The sequence below is a fragment of the Ornithorhynchus anatinus genome, chromosome 17, assembly GCF_004115215.2.
Source record: "Ornithorhynchus anatinus isolate Pmale09 chromosome 17, mOrnAna1.pri.v4, whole genome shotgun sequence".
NCBI lineage: Eukaryota > Metazoa > Chordata > Mammalia > Monotremata > Ornithorhynchidae > Ornithorhynchus > Ornithorhynchus anatinus.
The window spans coordinates 2,991,717-3,010,484 of NC_041744.1; the positions used below are offsets into that span (position 1 = coordinate 2,991,717).

The 18,768-nt window shown below is 56.1% G+C and overlaps 1 protein-coding gene across 4 annotated transcripts in view; it reads right to left on the reverse strand.

The window, feature by feature from the left end:
* Window positions 1-18,191, reverse strand: part of ELN (elastin) — a 48,545-nt gene extending 30,354 nt beyond the window's left edge. For all 4 annotated transcript variants that reach the window (XM_029082366.2, XM_029082367.2, XM_029082365.2 and 1 more), the window contains exons 1-4: window positions 18,027-18,191; window positions 3,890-3,952; window positions 3,185-3,226; window positions 2,309-2,341 (exon numbers count right to left, since the gene is read on the reverse strand). In XM_029082366.2, coding sequence (XP_028938199.1) covers window positions 2,309-2,341; window positions 3,185-3,226; window positions 3,890-3,952; window positions 18,027-18,105 — 217 coding nt within the window. In that variant the 5' untranslated portion in view covers window positions 18,106-18,191. The remainder of the gene's footprint in view (window positions 1-2,308; window positions 2,342-3,184; window positions 3,227-3,889; window positions 3,953-18,026) is intronic.
* Window positions 18,192-18,768: the final 577 nt, after the last annotated feature.

Consider the following 18,768-nt stretch of genomic DNA (forward strand, 5'->3'; position numbering starts at 1 on the left):
GAACTAAAAGTGCCTCGATTTTCTTTCCACCAGGCGAAAGGACCGTCGGGATGCTCCTCCAGCCCCAGGCCCCGTCCAGTGGGGTTGGGTCGCCCGGCCCGCTCTGTCGAGGTCGGGCTACCTTGTGTGGGATCGGACTACCGGCCCAGGATCCCGGCCCTGGGGCACAGATCAGTGGGGGGCAGCTGGCAGGAGCTGGTGAGGAGGTTGGAGACCCCAACACCTCACCAGAGCAGGTTCTGGATCTCGATTAAGCACTTTTCAAAATGGTAAGTGTTAAATGCTTATTATGTGCCAGGAACTGTACTAAGTGCCTGGGAAGCTACCGACTAATCAGCCTGAAATCAGTTCATGTCCCACACGGGGCTCACAGTCTGCATCTCCATTTTATAGATGAGGGAACAGAGATCCAGAGAAGTGAAGTGACTTGCCCAAGATCACACAGCAGGCCCGAGCTCAACCCATTAGGCCATTTAGCACTTGCTACCCACTAAGCCCTGTGCTAAATTCTGGGGTGGATGAGAGCTAGTCGGATCACGCACGGTCCCTAGAGGGGCTCCTATTCTATGAGGGACAGTGGGGGTCTTTTCTCCAGTTCACAGATGAGGACAAGGAGGTACGGAGAGGTGAAGTGACTTACCCAAGGTCACTCATCAGACTAGTGACAGACTTGGATCTCCTGTGCCCTTTCCACTAGGCAGCCCTGCCTTCTCCTCCCCATGTCCACGGGACTCTGGATCAGCTATATTAATGTCTGTCTTGCGCTCTAGACTGCGAGCTCGTTGTGGGCAGGGAATGTGTCTACCAACTCTGCTGTATTGTACTCTTCCAAGCACTTAGTACAGTGCTCTGCACGCAGTAAGCTCTCAATAAATATGATGGATGGATTGATAGATTTCCCCCTAAAATCTTCCAGAGAAGCAGTGTTGCCTAATGGTTAGGGCACAGGACTGGGAGTCAGAAGGACCTGGGTTCCAAGCCCCGCTCCTCCACCTGTCTGCTGTGTGACCCTGGGCAAGTCATTTTACTTCTCTGCGCCTCAATTACCTCATCTGTAAAATGAGGATTAAGAACGTGAGCCCCACCAGGGAGACGGTCTGTGCCCAACCTTGAACCTATCCCAGCGCTTGGTACAGTGCCTGGCACGTAGTAAGCGCTTAACAAATACCATTTAAAAAGACCAGCCGCCAAGTCCTCTGGATGGGCCGAGGAGGCCGGAAACAGGGCAGCGTGGGAGCCTGGTCCTGGGCTTTCGGTGCTGGAAGGGGCGGGGTCCCCCTCAGCGGGAGGGAGGTGGGGCGATCACACGGAGCCCGAGCCCGTGGCGGCCGCGGGGCCTGGCACGATGTGAGTGCAGTCGGCCCCCGCCGCCAGGCCGGTGAAGCCAGATCAGCTGGGCCTCCCTCCCTTCCTCCCCGCAGCTCATCCACCCGTGGGATTAACTGTTCCCGGGCCTCCAGCTCGCACCCTGCCTGCACGCCTCAGCCCGGAGCCCAGAGCGCCCCAGGGCCATGGCGAGTGGAGGGGCACCGTGCCCGGCAAACCACCCGCCCCACCATGGGCACCCGCCATGGCCCCTTACTGGCGGTCTGCCCTTGGGGAGGGAATGTTACAGTCTCAAGCTCGCTGTGGGCGGGGAATGTGCCTGCTTATTGTTGTACTGCACTCTCCCAAGGGCTTAGTACAGTGCTCAGCGCACAGAAAGCGCTCAATAAATACAATTGAATGGATGGATGAATCTGGCCACCCTCGCCTGTTTCCTCCAAATCCGAGAGGCCGGAGGGGCAGGGGTGTAGGGGTCCCCTCTCTCCCAGGACCCTTCGGCATTGACACTCAGGGAGGAAATCTACGTGACCGCCCGAATCCCGGAGCTAATCTATCCCTTGTGTACCGGCCCGGTCCAGGCCAATGTCCTTCCCCCAGCCCCAGCCACGTTCACTGGACGAGTCTGCCGGGGTCTAATTAAGCCACCTGCCCCAGAACCCATGTGTCCATCTATCAGGAGGGCGGGGTGATTTGTGGGAGGGGTGGGGAGAATGACATGTGGCTCTAGGGAACTTTGCCATGTGGACCAGGTACTGGCCCTCGTATGAAGTAAAGGGTCTCTCGCACGCACCCCGATATTCCACCCTGAAAAATGTTTTTTCCAATCTGGCTTCCTCCAGGGAGACATCCTCCAGGAGGGTTGGGGGTGAGAACAAAGTGGGACGCCCCGGGGCTCCCCCCAGTCCTGCCCCGGGTCCGACGGGCCTGGGGACCGGGACCGACAGCTCCCCACAAGCCCCGGGCTGGGAAGGGGTCTCCTTACCTGGCTTGGGAGGCTTTCCTCCAGCACCGAGCCCTGGAGAGAGCACAGAGGACAGGGAGGCAGAGTCAGAGTGTGCAAGGCATGGGGGCGGGGGTGAAGGGCAGAACGGAGGGATGGGGGGGCGAGGGAGAAGGATGGGGTGTCAGGGAGGAGGGGAAGGAATGGGTTGGTCAGGGCCGAGAGGGCCCGTTTGATGCATCGGAAAACGGCGGGCCCTGGGGAGGCGAAGCTGCATCCCTCCACTTCTGGCAGGACGAAGCAGGCCACCCCAGACCATAAAGTCTCTGGGGCCCCAAGCCACCAAACATAGCTCCCGAACCCTGAGCCCCCCACGGGCCAGGAAGGGCAGGGGATCGGAAGGAGGTCCGTCCATCTGTCCGTCCACCCTAGCACATGCAGTCCTCCCCAAGGGCAAGGACTCCGGCCCCCCTGAAGCCAGGTGCCAGTAAGATGGGACTGTCCAGTCTGCCAGGGTGGGGAGGGCAGGGATTTGGATGGACGTCCATCCATCCATCCATCCTAACAAGTACAGGGCTCCCCAAGGGCAGGGACTCCAGCCCCCCTGAAGCCCGAGACCCAGGAAGACGGGATGGTCCGGTCTTGGATATGAGCCAGCGTCCCAGCAGGCCACTGCTTTTGCACGGTGGAGCTACACATGGGCAGCTGGTAGAGCACATTGGCCTGTGCCATATGATCTGGGCATGTAGAGGGTTGCCCCATTCTGGGCCAGATGACTGGATATGGGTGGTGGCCAGTGTGCCCGGGAGCCGGGAACCAGGGAGGGCAAGTGTCCTTGCAAGCATTGGGGTGGGGTGTCGGAGGGTCTCGACTCCGAGGACGGTTAAGGCCCAAGACCCGATAAAGAACAACACTTACCTGCCCCTCCTAGTCCTCCGGGGCCCAGACCGAGCCCTGCTCCTACACAGAATAAGCATTGTGGTCTTCATTAAGCGCTTACTATGTACCGAGCATTGTGCTAAGCCCGCGGAGTAGATACAAGATAAGCAGGTCAGACATGGGCCCTGCCCCCACAGGGGGCTCACAGTCTAAGGGGGCGGGGGAGAAGACGTACTGAATCTCTATTATCCAGATGAGGAAAATGAGGCCTGGAGAAGTTAAATGACTTGCCCAAGGTCACCCGGAAAGCAAGCAGCAGAGTCAGGATTAGAACCCAGGACCTCTGACTCTCAGGCCCAGGATCTTTAGACAAGGCCCCACTGCTTCCCACTGTTTTCCTACAGTTGGCAGAAAGGAATGGCCAGTTAAATCCCTTTGCCCAAAGGCCTGGAGTGAAGCTGAATGGGGCTCCCACTGGGGCAGGGGCACCCAAATAGTGTCCCTCCTCCCACTTAACTTCCAGGAGAGAGGTCCGTGGCTAGGGCCGCCTCACCAGCCCCCTTTGATAGCATGGCCCACCAGGGTCGGGGGCTCCACGCTGTCGTACACGCAGGCGGGGGGGTCTGGGCTGGTTGGTCCGCCCTACCCACCTAGCCGGACAGCCCCAAATCCTCCCGCCGCAATTTTGACTTTGGGGTTTGGGATCTGAGTCTGTGGGGGGTTGGGGGAGGCGGCGTTCCTTACCTGGGTAAAATACTCCACCTGGGACTCCACCGGGGACCGCCCCCGGGACCGCCCCCGGGACCCCTGCAGAGGAAAACGGAAGAATCCTCCATTAGCAAAGCCGGGGGGTGGGGTGGATTCTCTTGGGGGTGATCTGGGCCTCCGACCCACTGGCAAAGAGACGTGAGGAAGGCAGGGAGCGAGAAGAAGGAAGGGGTGGCTTTGGGGAGAGGTAGGCCAGATGGGATTAGTGCCCTGCTGAGCTAAAATGAGCAGTGAATGCCTCCACCCCAGAACCACACATGGAAGACCCGCACCTGAGGCCAGGGAGGTGCCCTCCCAACTTATATGACCGGGCAAGGGCCAGGGGAAATAGAGAGACAGGGTTCCAGGGTCCGGGGAAACAAACAGGCTGTCTCTGACGGCCTTTCCACCTCCGGCTCCAAGACTTCCATCCTTTCTCCCGCTCCAACCCAGGAATCCTGCCAATCTGGTAAAATCCGGGTACATCCTGGGCAGCTGTCACCCTATTTGCTTGGAGGGGGTATCCCCTGCAGGACAAGAGGCCATCGGTAGCTGGGGGCCCCAGTTACCTCACCCCTGTGACGCTCGGTCTGGGACTCACCCTTTTCATTCAGTAGTATTTACTGAGCGCTTACTGTGTGCAGAGCACTGCACTAAGCGCTTGGAATGTACAATTCGGCAACAGATAGAGACCATTTCTGCCCAATGACAGGCTCACAGTCTAATCGGGGGAGACAGACAGCAAAGCGAAACAGAACAAAACAAAAACAAGACAACATTATCACGATAAACAGAATCAAGGGGATGTACACCTCATTAACAAAATAAATAGGGTAATAAATAATATATACAAATGAGGACAGTGCTGAGGGGAGAGGAAGGGGGGAGGGGGAGGAGCAGAGGGTGGAGGGGGAGCAGAGGAAAAAGGAGGGGAGCTCAGTCTGGGAAGGCCTCTTGGAGGAGGTGAGCTCTCAGTAGGACCTTGAAGAGGGGAAGAGAGTGAGTTTGGCGGAGGTGAGGAGGGAGGGCGTTCCGGGACAGCGGTAGGACGCGGGCCAGAGGTCGACGGCGGGATAGGCATGAACGGGGGACGGTGAGGAGGCGGGCGGCAGAGGAGCGGAGCGTGCGGGGTGGGCAGTAGAAAGAGAGAAGGGAGGTGACGTAGGAGCGGGCAAGGCGATGGAGAGCCTTGAAGCCCAGAGTGAGGAGTTTTTATTTCGTGCGGAGGTTGATAGGCAACCACTGGAAGTTTTTAAGGAGGGGAGTGACACGCTCAGAGCGTTTCTGCAGGAAGATGATCCGGGCAGCAGAATGAAGAATAGACTGGAGCGGGGAGAGACAGGAGGAAGGGAGATCAGAGAGAAGGCTGACACAATCCAGCGCTTAGAACAGTGCTTGGCACATAGTAAGCGCTTAACAAATACCAACATTATTACAATAATCCAGTCGGGATATTATGAGAGCTTGTACGGGCACGACAGCCATTTGGTTAGGAAAGGGCGCATCTTAGCGATATTGTAAAGGTGAGACCGGCAGGCGTTGGTGATGGATTGGATGTGTGGGGTGAATGAGAGAGCTGAGTACTTACTATGTACTAAGTGCTTGGGAGATTACAGTACTCTTTTTTTAATGGTATTTGTTAAGCGCTTACTGTGCTCCAGGCTCTGTTCTAAGTGCCGGGGTAGATGCAAGGTTGGACACAGTCCATGTTCCACAAGGGGCTCGCAGTCTTCATCCCCATTTCACAGATGAGATAACTGAGGCCCGGAAAAGTGAAGTGACTTGCCCACGGTCCCACAGCAGCCAAGCGGCAGAGCTGGGATTAAAAGCCACGTCCTTCTGACTCCCAGGCCCGGGCTGTATCCACTAGACCACTTTATCTGTCTAGTGCCTAAAACAACTGTTTCCCCTTGTACTGTTGCCCTGGAAACAGAGACCAGAGGGTCACCACCCCCAGCCCATCCCTCGGGCCTTCCTAGTAGGAAGGGCCAGCGAATACATCCGGTCCTTCCCGTCCAAGGATGATGCCACTGTGTAAGGAATCCCTCTCCCTGGGAGAGGGCGCGGCCGGCGGGCCGATGCCCGGCTGACCGGCGTGTCCCCTGTCCGCCTGGTGACCCCGGGCGCCACTCTCTACCCGTGGGGAGACTCTACACCCCTTTTTCCAGTGGCAGTGTGCCAGGTGGGTCAAGCCAACCCCCGTCGGCCTCCGGGGTGGGCGCCATGGGAAGAGTGGCAGTCAGCAGGGCGGGCAGACCAAACTGTTCGAGGCCCCACGGAAGTGTAACTTCAAAGGAGACTGCCGGTCAACCGGTGACATGTCCCCTGGCCATGGCCACCTCATCCTGCCCCCTCCAGGATGGCTAATCAGAATGCCCGGAGGAGCTTCCCAAACCCGTCCTCAGTCCCGTCGCTCTCCAGCTTCTCCAGAGCTTCTATTTAGTAGTCATGGGATGTACTGAGTGCCTTCAGGCTGCAAGAACACGAGACGCATTCTCTCCCCTCAAGGGGCTTCCATCTTTCCGGGCTTGAACTTGTCTGAATGGTAGGTTTTAGAATGGAGTCCAATAATCCCAATTCACTTAGACTGTGAGTCCCATTAATGATTACTACTAACTGGTATGTGTTAAACCCTTACTGTGTTCTAAGCAATGTGCTAAGCCCTGGGCAGATCCAGGATAATAAGGTCAGACACGGTCCTTGACCCGCATCGGGCCCACAGCCTAAGTAGGAGGGAGAACAGGCTTTGAATCTCCGCTTTTACGGATGAGGAAACGGCGACCCAGAAGGGTTAAGCGATCTGCTCAAGGTCACACGGCAGACAAGAACAGGGATTAGAACCCAGGGCCCTTGACTCCCTGACAAGTGCTCTTTCCACTAGACCACTGTTCTGTATGTGACAGGGATTGTGTCCAGTCTAAGTGCCAAACACAGTATAGTGTTTAGCTTATAATAAGCACTTAACAAAACCACAATTTCAGTATTATTATTATTATCATCATCATTATCATTATTTTTCCCAATGTAGAGATGGCCAATTCTGAGTTTAGAGGGCAGAAATCCATCTGGTTAGCATTTGCTAGAATTCTGCCCTCCCATTGCCCACCACCAGTCTCAATACTTTAGCTTGTGGTCCACTATGACCCCAAGCTCTTCTTTTTTCCCCTCCCTTTCGCTCCTCGCCAAACCACCCTAAACAAAGCCAGTTCCTACTCCCTCCTTTAGCTAGGCAACACATTTCTTTTGTGATAACTCTCCCTGCCTTTGCCCCTTTCTAGTTTCATTCTGTTTGCCCTGCCCTCTTCTCTCCCCCGAAATCCCAGGGCCAGACCAAACAAATCCCGGGAGTGAGAGCCCGGGCTTGGGGAAGACCACCGGAAAGCAAGGCATGACCACGCAGTGTTCCAGTTGACCCTTTCCAGGAATTTAATGGGAAGCTCTTATTCTTTCTCTCTCTCCCCGCTGACCTCCCAGAGAGGAAGGCATCGGAAGAAGTGACAGGGGCGGACTTCATAAGGTTGTTAAAGTGTCCCGCAAGGCCATGAATTTCACTTCAATGTTCTCAAATTGGAAATGGAGAAGCTGGGCTAGCCAACCGTCGTCGTCCACCCAGGGCTGGCTGAGGTCTCGATTGCCTCTGGGCTGCGTTCACGCACCGCCCCCGCCCCTCCATTCCACAGTGCCTCTGCCCACAGTGTTACCCCGCCCCAGCCCGCCACAACTTTTGGCTTACTTACTAGTATTAATTATCACGGCATTTGGTAAATGCTTACTATGTGCCAGGCAATATACTAAGCACTGGGGTGGATCCAAGCAAAACGGGTTGGACACAGTCCCTGTCCCATGTGGCATTCGCAGTCTCAATCTTCAATTTTCTAGATGAGGTAACTGAGGCACAGAGAAGTGAAGCGACTCGCCCGAGGTCTCCCAGCAGACAAGTGGCGGAGCCGGGATCAGAACCCAGGGCCTTCTGACCCCCAGGCCAGTGCTCTATCCACTATAATAATAATGTCGGTATTTGTTAAGCGCTCACTATGTGCAGAGCACTGTTCTAAGCGCTGGGGTAGATACAGGGTGATCAGGTTGTCCCACGTGAGGCTCACAGTTAATCCCCATTTTACAGATGAGGTAACTGAGGCACAGAGAAGTGAAGTGACTTCCCCACAGTCATGCTGCTGGGAGTGGGGGCCCAGGGACACAATGTTGGGCTACCAAATCTCAACGGGGGCTGCTTCAATTTTGCTCTGGGTCCAAGTGGCTTTGAATCCAATGAACTCAAACCCCCATCTGGCCTCCATCTCCACTGACCCACAGGCCTGGATCCATCCCGAATGGACTGGAAGCCTCGGGGTGACCCAAGAAACTGGGTGCTTACTGAGCGCTTACTACATACAGAGTACTGTACTAAGCACTTGGGAGAGAACAGTGCAACAGGTTGTAGGCACTAGGCTGTAACCTCGTTGTGGGCAGGGATTGTGTCCTGTTTATTGTTAGAACAGTGCTCTGCACGCAGTAAGAGTTCCATAAATGCGACTGACTGACTGAGCGGGGAACCCTGATCCCTGCCCACAAAGAGCTTGTAGTCTAGACTGCGAGCCCCATGTGGCACAGGGATCCTGTCCAACCTGATTAACTTTGCATCTACAGCGCTTAGAACACTGCTTGGCACCTAGTAAATGCCTAACAAGTACCAGAAGTAACTAGCGGGAGAGACAGACGTTGAAATAGGTTGCAGATGGGGAAATGCGAGAGAAGAGAGACGTGAACATAAGTGTTGTGGGCCTGGGGGTGGGGTGAATATCAAGTGCTTCAGGGGCTTAGATCCAAAGGCACCACAACCATCGGGGCCAGGACATTCCAGAAGGGGCCTCGAGGGTTGGGGGGGACGGGGGGGGGGACAGGAATGACATCATAGTGTTCTAGAATTCCTCTCCCCGCCGCCCCCGCCCCTGTCCCCCGGGGCCTGTAGCTGGGGGAATCATCTTTCCCGGAGAAATTCTAGAGACGCATCAGCTGACACACCCCTCCCTGGGAGAGAGAGTCCTCGTCCATCCTGCAAAACCAAAAGCCGCTCAGGGGGACCGGGAACCCCCGTCAACCCCAACCCGAGACCCCCAGAACCTCGGGGCTGCAATCCTTCCGTTGTATTGTACTCTCCCAAGCGGTCAGTACAGTGCTCTGTGCCACTCGGCAGCTGTGTGACTGCGGGCGAGTCACTTAACTTCTCTGTGCCTCAGTTACCTCATCTGTTAAATGGTGATGAAGACTGAGAGCCCCACGTGGGACAACCTGATAACCCTGTATCTAGCCCAGCGCTTAGAACAGTGCTCCGCACATAGTAAGCGCTTAATAAATACCGACATTATTCGTAGTAGTAGTAGTAAGTGCTCAATAAATACCATTAATTGGAAGCCTAGGATGTTGGGGGCGTTTTGCATTTCCACAGCGCTAAACCTTGCCAGGTGCCCTCTTGGGTCCATCCCCCGCCCCCACCCTGGGACCCCATTTTCACCCGGCCACCCGTTCTCCAGAGCCCCAGAGGGTCTCTCCAAGGGAAGACTTCCCTGTCTAGGAAATCTCTGGTCTCTTTCCCCCAATTTTCACTGCTCCACCCCCTCCTCGAGATCTGGGTGCCTGCACCCCTTAATAATTGTGCTATTTTTGAAGCGGGTACTATTGTCCAAGCTTTGAGCTAAGGACCGGGCTATTTAATTCTGGTATTTCTTACTACGTGCCAGGCACCGAATAAAGCTCTGGGGCAGATATAAGCTAATCAGGTTGGACACAGGTCCTGTCCCACATGGGGCTCGCGGTCTTAACCCCCATTTTACAGATGAGGGAACCGAGGCCCAGAGAAGTGAAGTGACCTGGCCAAGATCACCCACCAGACAAGTGGCAGAGCTATATTGGAACCCAGGCCTTCTGATGCCCAGGCCCTGCCCTATCGACTAAGCCACGCTGCTTCTTTAGATCCAGACCAATCGGAAAGGACACGTTCCCTATCCTACGTGATGCTTGTGGTCCAACAGGGAGAGAGAAGAGGTACTTTATCCCCATTTTACTGATGAGGAAACTGAAGCCCAAAGTAGTCAAATGACTTGTCCAAGGTCACCCTGCTGGTTGCCTGTGGGGCCGGGACAAGAATCCAGTCTCCTGACTCCCAGCCGTGTGTTCTTCTGATTAGACCACACTTAGTTAAGGGGTGGGGCCCATGCCGCAAGCTTCCCGAATCCTCCACTCTCCCTGTCACGCCAACTGAGTCAGTTTTCCCAAAGCTACCAGGATGAATCCCCCAAGAGCCAGCTGCCCTGCTGGGCCCAGCCTGCCTCTGCTCCCCTAGGATCTTCAGGCTGGCTCGGAACCCCTGTCTCCTCACGGGGCTACTCACCCAAACCCAGGATCCTCTCGGGGCACAATTAATGTCTGCCTTTCCCCCTCTAGATGGTCAGTGCATTGTCTGTGTATTGTTCTATTGTACTCTCCCAAGCATTTAGTACAGTGCTCTGCACACAGTAAGCGCTCAAGAAACACAACTGAACGAATGAATAAATGACCCCCCAAAGCCAGAGTCTGGGTGGCCTGACCTTAGTAATGATTAATAGTAACCGTGGTATTTGTTAAGTGCTTACTATGTGCCAGGCACTGTCCTAAGCACTGGGGTAGATACGAGGTAATTGGGTTGGCCACAGGCCCTGTCCCACATGGGGCTCACAGTCTTCACCTCCATTTCCCAGATGAGGAACCTGAGGCACAGAGAAGTGAAGTGACTTGCCCATGGTCACACAGCAGACAAGTGGAAGAGCTGGGATTAGAACCCACATCCTTCTATCTTCTGACTTCTGACTTCTTTCTGAGAAGCAGCGTGGCTTAGTGGAAAGAGCACGGGCTTGGGAGTCAGAGGACGTGGGTTCTAATCCCAGCTCCACTACTTGTCTGCTGTGTGACCTTGGGCAAGCCACTTAACTTCTGTGAGCCCCACTTACCTCACCCGTAGATCACCTGTTTTAAACAAGGGATTCGATGAAAGGCTAAAATAGGTGAGGGATGTAAACAAGGAGGGAGGTCCTGGGGGTGAGGGGAGTGGTAATTAGGTGGGAAGGGGGTAGTACTTGGAAAACCTCAGGCTATCAATCAATCGATCAATAGACTTGATAGAGCACCTTCTGTCCTAAGCGCTTGGGAGAGTGTAAGAGGATCAGAAGACACAGTCCCTACCCTCAAGGAGTTTACAGAAGCAGCGTGGCTTAGTGGATAGAGCCCGGGCCTGAGAGTCAGAAAGACCTGGGTTCTAATCCCGGCTCCACCACTTATCAGCTGTGTGACTTTGGGCAAGTCAGTTTACTTCTCTGGGCCTCAGTTACCTCATCTGCAAAAAGGGGATTAAGATTGTGAGCCCCACGTGGGACAACCTGATTACCTCATATCTAACTCGGGGCTTAGAACTGTGCTTGGCACATAGTAAGTGGTCAACAAATACCATAATTATTATTATTATTATTATTATTATTAACAGGACCATGCTCTCTTAGGCATCAAGGAATTCAGCCACCGACATGGACGCTTGGAGTGGCGACACCTGCCTGACAAGGCAGTGGGGTGGTGGGGTGGGGGTATCTGTCTGAATTCAGGGGTCTCCACGTTCACCACTTTGCTCATTGGGTGGGGCCGAGATGACCTTGTCTCTACCCCGGCTTTGAATAGATCAATCCGTGGTATTTTTTGAGCACTTTCTACATGCAGAGAACTGTACTGAGCACCTGGGAGAGTCCAGTGGATTCCACAGACAGGTTCCCTGCTCATAACGAGTTTACAGTGCTTGGCCTAGAGGCAGCTCTTAATTGATTCATCGTTATCGTGTGTGAGTGGGATTGGGGGCCCCCTCAGGGGATGTGCCTGTTCCATTGACCTCTCCCAACCGCTCAGCACAGTGCTCTACACACAGTAAGTGCTCAATAAATACCACTGACCCACCTAGACGAGGCTTGGAGAACCACCCAGTCCAAAGCGCCTCTTGGGGGGGCAACAGAGGAGACAGCCAGACTCCTGTCTCTGGACCCTATTAGAAGACCTGGGGGAGCGGGCTCCCCGATATCCGAGCCCTCCTCGCCAAGGCGGCTCCCCTTTCCCCCTTGCCCTCCCTCCTCCGCACCCCCAGACTCCCCGCCGGTGACAATGGCGAGGACCGGCTGGGCTGAGGGTGGGCTCGAGGGGGGCTCCGGAGCCGTTCGGCCCCACCCTCCTCCCCTGCCAGAGAGGGGATCCTGGGCCCCAGCCCTTTCCTTCCTGCCCATTCGGTCCTGGCGGGAACCCTGCCCTGGGGCTTGGCCAGCTGGGCCCCTCTCCACACACGGGTGCCAACAGCAACACGCTCCTCGCCAGCGCGTCTCAGCCCATTGAAGAGAGCGCGGGCCCGGACCCCTGCCCGAGCGGCTCCCTCCGGGCCCATCCATCATCTGGGCCTGCCTCGGCCCGGGGTGGGGGGAGAGCAGGCCGAGGGGCTGTGGGAGTTTGCGTTTCGGGGAAGCGGGGAGGTGGGGCATTTCGGGCCTTGGAACTCTAGACCCGCCTCCCCGGGGGCCTCTCCCAGGAAGCCGACGTCCAGCCGGGGGACGTTCCCGGGCCCGCGGCCAGGGCTGTTCTGCCCACTGAACCAGACCCAAGATCCCCTTCCAAACCCTTCTGGACTCACCGGCAGGACCGTCTCCCCCCACTCGCCATCTCCTCCCACTCCAGCTGGATCGCTCACCCCTTCCCCCGTCCGGGCCCCGCACTCACATCCTCCTAGCCCGCTCCCAAAGTCACCCTCAATTCCTGGAAACCCCCCCAACTTCACTCCCCATCACGCTCCGCTCCCAAGCCTCCTTCCTTCTTCCGGCCTGCTCCTGAAATCCCACCTTCTCCAGGAAGCCTTCTCTATCGAAGAGGACGTACGCTCCGGGGGGACGATTTGGGTCCTGGGGCTATTCTTTTGTTTTCTTTTTTTTTTTTAATAAAATTTGTTAAGCGCTCACTGTGTACCAGATACTGTACTAAGCACTGGGTACTTTTTGTTTTTAATGTTCATTTGTTAAGTACTTGCTGTGGGCCAGGCACTTTACTAAGCACTGGGGTAGATATAATTTAATCAGATTGGACACAGTCCATATCCCCCGTGGGACTAACGGTCTGCATCTCCATTTTACAGATGAGGTAAATGAGGCACAGAAAAGCTGAGTGACTTGCCCAAGGTCACCCAACAGACAAGTGACAGAGTCAGGATTAGAACCCAGGATCTTTGACTCCCAGCCCTAGGCTTTTTCCATTAGGCCACACCGCTACTCACACGCTCTTCGATTTGCTCCAGATGGAGCCCAGCAGACAAGTCATCCAGCAGACAAATGGCAGCAGAATTAGAACCCAGGACCTGTGACTCCCTCGCCTGAGCTCTTTCCGCTCTTTGATTTGCTCCAGACGGAGCCCCGGGGGTGAACCACTGTTTCCGCTTTAATGAATATTTTGGATGAGGAGAGAGGAGGAGAAGGGAGAGGAAGAGGAGGAAGAAGGCAGTGAATTTATTGGCACCCACCTTCAGGCCTCTCAAATGTCTGTCTATTTAACTGTACATGCAATTATTTGTTTTGACTTCTGTAACTATTTTTTATATTTTGTGTTCCCCCATTACAGTGAAAGTTCTCTGTGGGCAGGAAACGGTGAGAAGTAGCGAGGCCTAGTGGAAAGAGGCCGGGGCCTGGAAATCAGAGGACCTGGGTTCTAATCCTGCCCCAGTCTGCAGGGTGACCTTGGGCAAATCCCTTCACATCTCTGTGCCTCATTTCCCTCACCTGTAAAATGAGGATTAAGACTGTGAGCTCCTTGTGGGTCATGGACTCTGTCAGCTTGATTGTCTTCTATCTATCCCAGAGTTTAGTACAGTGCCTAGCACATAGTAAGTGCTTAACAAATACCGTTTCTACAAAACCAGTCATTTCTTTATTCTGTATTTTCCAAGCTCCTAATACAGTGCTCAGCAAGAAGGGGGAAGCAGGGTGGTCTAGTGGAAAGAGCCCCGGCCTGAGAGTCAGACAACCTTGTTCTAAGCTCCGCCACTCGTCTGCTTCGTGAGCCTGGGCAAGTCATTTAAGTCCGCCGAATCTCAGTTTCCTCATCTGTAAAATAGGTAGATTTAATCCTATTCTCACCTACTTAGACTTTGGGCCCCATGTGGGACAGGGACTGTATCAAACCCGATTATCTTGTATGTATCCCGGCATTTAGTGAAGCACCTGTCACCCAATAAGGGCTTGACAAGCACTTCAAAAAAAAGTGGGTGCTTGAAAAATACTAAAATTCCACTTCTACTCCTCCTCCTCCTACCAGGAGATAAAGGAAAAGAGAGATGAAGAGGCGGAGAAGGAGGAAATGAGAGAGAAAGAGGCAGAAGACATTAAAAGTCATCGGGGTTAAGGAACAGAAAACATTCTCTTTAGGTTTACTGGTGATTAGAGATGACAGACACAAAACTGGCCAGTAGAGCCAACCCCATGGAGGAGGGAGCTTAAGTTCAAAATCTCCTCAGACCCCCAACGGGATGAGGGTCAAGCAGAACGTGGCAAGGAAAGAGCCGGGAAGGAAGAAAGGACCGCAGAAATTCTACCTGGGGAGGGGATCCATGTGGACTGTGAAGAAGGGAATTGAAAATAATCTGGGAGTCAGAGTGGCCCCAAGCGCTGTGATCAACGCAGCCAGCTCAGCCCCAAGAGAAGAAAAAGAAGCGACGATGGAGGGGCGGAGGGGTGTCGAGGTCCGCCCCTGGGCTCAGCTCTGGACAGGGTCATGCTGAAGTCCCGTGAGCACCAGGGGTTCCCCACTGTCCCCCAAAGGACAGGGAGGGTGGGGAGAGGCACAAGGACGGGAAGGAGACGGAGACTTCCGAGAAGCCGTGGAAGGAACTGGGATTGCTCAGTTCGGAGAAGGGAAGGCTGTGGCCAGATTTACTCTTGCTCTTCGAATTTCCCAGGGACCACCCCTCTGACAGCTGGCCCCCGTCTCCTCCCGGCCCGGAGGGCAAAACCAGAGGAAATGGGCTTCAGCTGGGCTGGAATGGGCTTCACTGCTGGAGGGCGACCGAAGGGAGGGGATTCCCGTACACTTGTCCGGCCCGGGAGGGAGGGGAGATTAGCGGGTGCTCCCTCCCGGAGGCAGGGGGATGGATCGGTTGACCTCTCTCTCCCTTCGGATTCATTCAGTCGTATATACTGAGTGCTTACCGTGTGCAGAGCACTGTACTAAGAGCTTTGGAGAGTAGGATTCAACAATATACAGTCACATTCCCTGTCCACACTGAGTTTATGGCCTAGAGAAGCAGCATGGCTCAGTGGAAGGAGCACGGGCTGGGAAGTCAGAGGCCGTGGGTTCAAATCCCGGCTCTGCCGCTTGTCAGCTGTGTGACTTTGGGCAAGTCACTTAACTTCTCTGGGCCTCGGTTCCCTCAACTGTAAAAGCGGGATTAAGACTGTGACCCCTACGTGAGACAACCTGATCTCCTTGTATCCTCCCCAGCGCTTAGAACAGTGCTTTGCACATAGTAAGCGCTTAACAAATGTCATCGTTATTATTATTAGAGGATCTAACTGAGAGGTATCCCGTTGCCAGCACGGAAACTTATCTGTGCCGTATCCTGATGCCAACTCTGGACCTCCAGTCCATCCAACGTCACCTCCCCGGGTTCCCCACGGCCTCTTCCCACCCACACTCCCACGCCCGCCCCTCCGTTTCCCAAAAACCACCCTTCCCCCGTGCCATCTGCCCACCTGTCACCCACCCTCACACCGCTCCCTCCCCTCGGCTTTCCTCCTAATCCCAGGAAAACTGACCCCCAGGGCCGAGTGACTATGTGCGTGTGTGTGTATGTGTGTGCGGAGCGACTCTCAACAGCAGAGGGGTCTTCCCGAGATGGAACGGGGGAGAAGACCCCGTCTGGTGTTGCCCAGACCAAAGCTTGCCTTTGAAACAACCGGTCACTCCTCCACCTGCTGGGGCCGCTGCCCTCCTGGACGATGACCGTCCCTCTGTCCTCCGGACCGGAATCCCCGCTCGTGTCCCAGGCTGCCCTATCCCAGGCGCCCGGACCGAGCCGCTGTCTGGAAATTAGTGGCCCGTCCGGGGTGGGCTCTGGGAAAGAGCTCGTCGTGGGCCGGGAACGTGTCTACCAACTCGGTCGTGTTGTGCTCTCCCAAGTGCTTAGTACAGTGCTCCTCACAACAGTATGCGCTCAAGAAATACCACTGATGGATCAGTTCTCCGGCCGATGATGTCGGCCCGGCCCTGCCCCTCCGTGGGGGCCCGCGCCCATCCCTCTGGCCTCGGACCCTCTACCGTCCCTCGGTCAGGGTGCCACGGATGTGCCCTCTGGCTTTGCCAGTGTCCTGCTCGCTCCCTGAGGCGATGCCTGGCCCAGCTTCACTCTGGCACTACCCTTGTTGCCCAATACCATGAGCTGCCCGTCCTCGTGCCTGAGCTTCCTTCCTGCCCATCTGCTGGGGCTTCCCCACCCAGAAGCCCTGCCAGCCGATGCCCGTCCGTCCGCTCCCCGCCAGCTGCAGCGACCGGGCTCGGTCACACCCCGGGGACACCTCTGGCACCTGCCCACCTTGGGTACTCTCCAGGAACACCGCTGGCACTGCTCCGGACTTCCAACCCAGCCTGCCCAGAGCCCGCGGCTCTCCGGCAAGCAGGCCGAATACGCTCCCCGCCGGGGCTCCGTAAGCTGGCATTGCCAAGTCTTCCTCTGCCAGGTTGCCTCCTCCCTCAGCTCTGCCAGATCTACCTCCCCGCTCTGCCGATGCCCCCTCCCTCACACCCAGAGAGCACTGTTCTTTCTTCCCAGGAGCACTGCCCCCTCACACAGAGAGAGCACTGACCACTCCACAGTGGAGCACTGTTCCTCCTTCCCAATAGCGCTGACCTTTCTCCCTCACAAAAGCTGCACTGTTCTGCCCCTGGGAGCCAAAACCTCTCCCTCACCCAGGAACACGGTTCTTTCTTACGGAGAGCACTGCCCTCTGATAGACAGAGCACCGGCTACCCCCTCACGTCGGAGCACTGCTCTTTCTTCTGAAGAGCACTGCCTACTCTCTTGCGATGAGCACTGTTTCTGTCTCAGAGAATCCTACCCTCTCCCTCCCACCAGAGCACTGTTCTCTCTGTCAGAGAGCGCTGCCTCTGATGCAGAGCACCAACCACTCCCTCACACCGGAGCACTTCCCAAGAGCACTGCTGTCTCATACGCACAAGGAGCACTGTTTCCGTCCCAGGGACCTCCCCAGCCCTCCCTCCTATGGGGGCACTGTTCTTTTTTTCAAGGATACTGTCCCGTCACAGACAAGGGGCACTGTCCATTCTCCCTCTCCCAGGGAACACCGGTCCCTCTTCCTCACACTCAGTGAGCACTCTTATTTCTCTCAGAGAGCACTGCCACTCCCTCTTCAGAGGACCCTGACCTTTCTCACAGGGAGCAGGGGTCCTCCCTCAGCTCCAGAGACCCCCGGCAGGATGGATTCACACCCTGCCTACGGGCCCAGGCTCTGAGGGTGACCTGCACTTCCTTCCGCCCCAGCTCCCCGGCACCTGCAGCTCGCCTGCTGCCGAGGTGCCTGGGTCTGCCCTGCCTACCGGCCAGGCTCACTCGAAGCCCTGGGTGGCACAGGACAGGAATTGGTTCATGGGTCCCCCCCCCCCTTCCAGCTCAGAAGGCTGCAGTGACCCCGACCCCTTACCCACCCTGCAGTCGAGGATGGAGAAAGGGGGAATCTGAGCAGAAATCAACCCACCCAGAGCAGCGGGAGTCCCCGGAGAGGGACCCCCGGGCCCGCGGGTGGCACCGCCCCAGTGCCCCTGTGCTGCCGGGGACGCAGTTACCCACCCCCAGCCCGGGAGGCCGTTGTCCCAGAAAAGACACTTACCTGGTACCACAGGAAAACAGCTGGGAAAAGAAGCCGGAGCCAGGGAAAGCCAGAAGGCTCTCTCCCTTCCCTGCCCCTTCCTCACGCACCTTCTCCCGGTAGGAGAGGGGAGGGGGAAGAGTCGGCTCGATTTTGCAGAAAATCCCCCCGCCGCCCCCACCCCGATAGGGCCCTGCAGTCTCCCTTGCCCTTACCTCCTTGCTCAGAGGGGTGGAGGAGGAGGAGGAGGAAGATTGCTCCGAGGAGACAGAACCCAACCGTCCGCGTTGCCATCTCTTGAAGAAATGCCCTAGAACCCTCTCCAGCAGTCTGTTTTATCCCAGAGCTGTTTAATTGTTGCTTACAAGGATGTGAGGGAAGAGGAGGGGTGGGGGTGTTGGGAGGCGGGGAGGGGGGACGATGGGGGGGGAGAGAGAGAGAACAAGACAGGGAGGGGGAAGAGGCTCGGGACGCTACGTAATTACAAAAGGGCAAACACACAAGCCTCCATAGGCTGCTGGACTTTCTCTGTCTCTCCTCTTTTTTTTTTCCTTTCCCTCTCTTCCCCTTTTCATTTTTCTCTCCAGCGCTGCAACTGCTGCCAAGACCGCGAGCGGAACTGCCAGAGGCCCTTCAGCAGGGAAGGGGGGGGCGGAGGGAGCGACGAAGCTGCCAACCCCCCTCATTCCATCCCAGTACCATAATGACCCGTCCATACCTTTCCCCCCGCCGCCGGCAGCGAAGCATTTTGGCCACTGACCCCGCAAACCCCACAGCCCCCGCCCCACGGCCTCGCGATCCCTGGAGGAAGCCAATGGGCCACGTTCCCACCTGCCCTCCCATCCCTTCCCTTTCCCCCCGCCGCCGACTCTTTTCTAATGGTTTTTGTTTTCCTTAGCATTTGCCAGATACTGTACTAAGCGCCGGGGTAGACACAAGATAAATCGGGTTGGACAC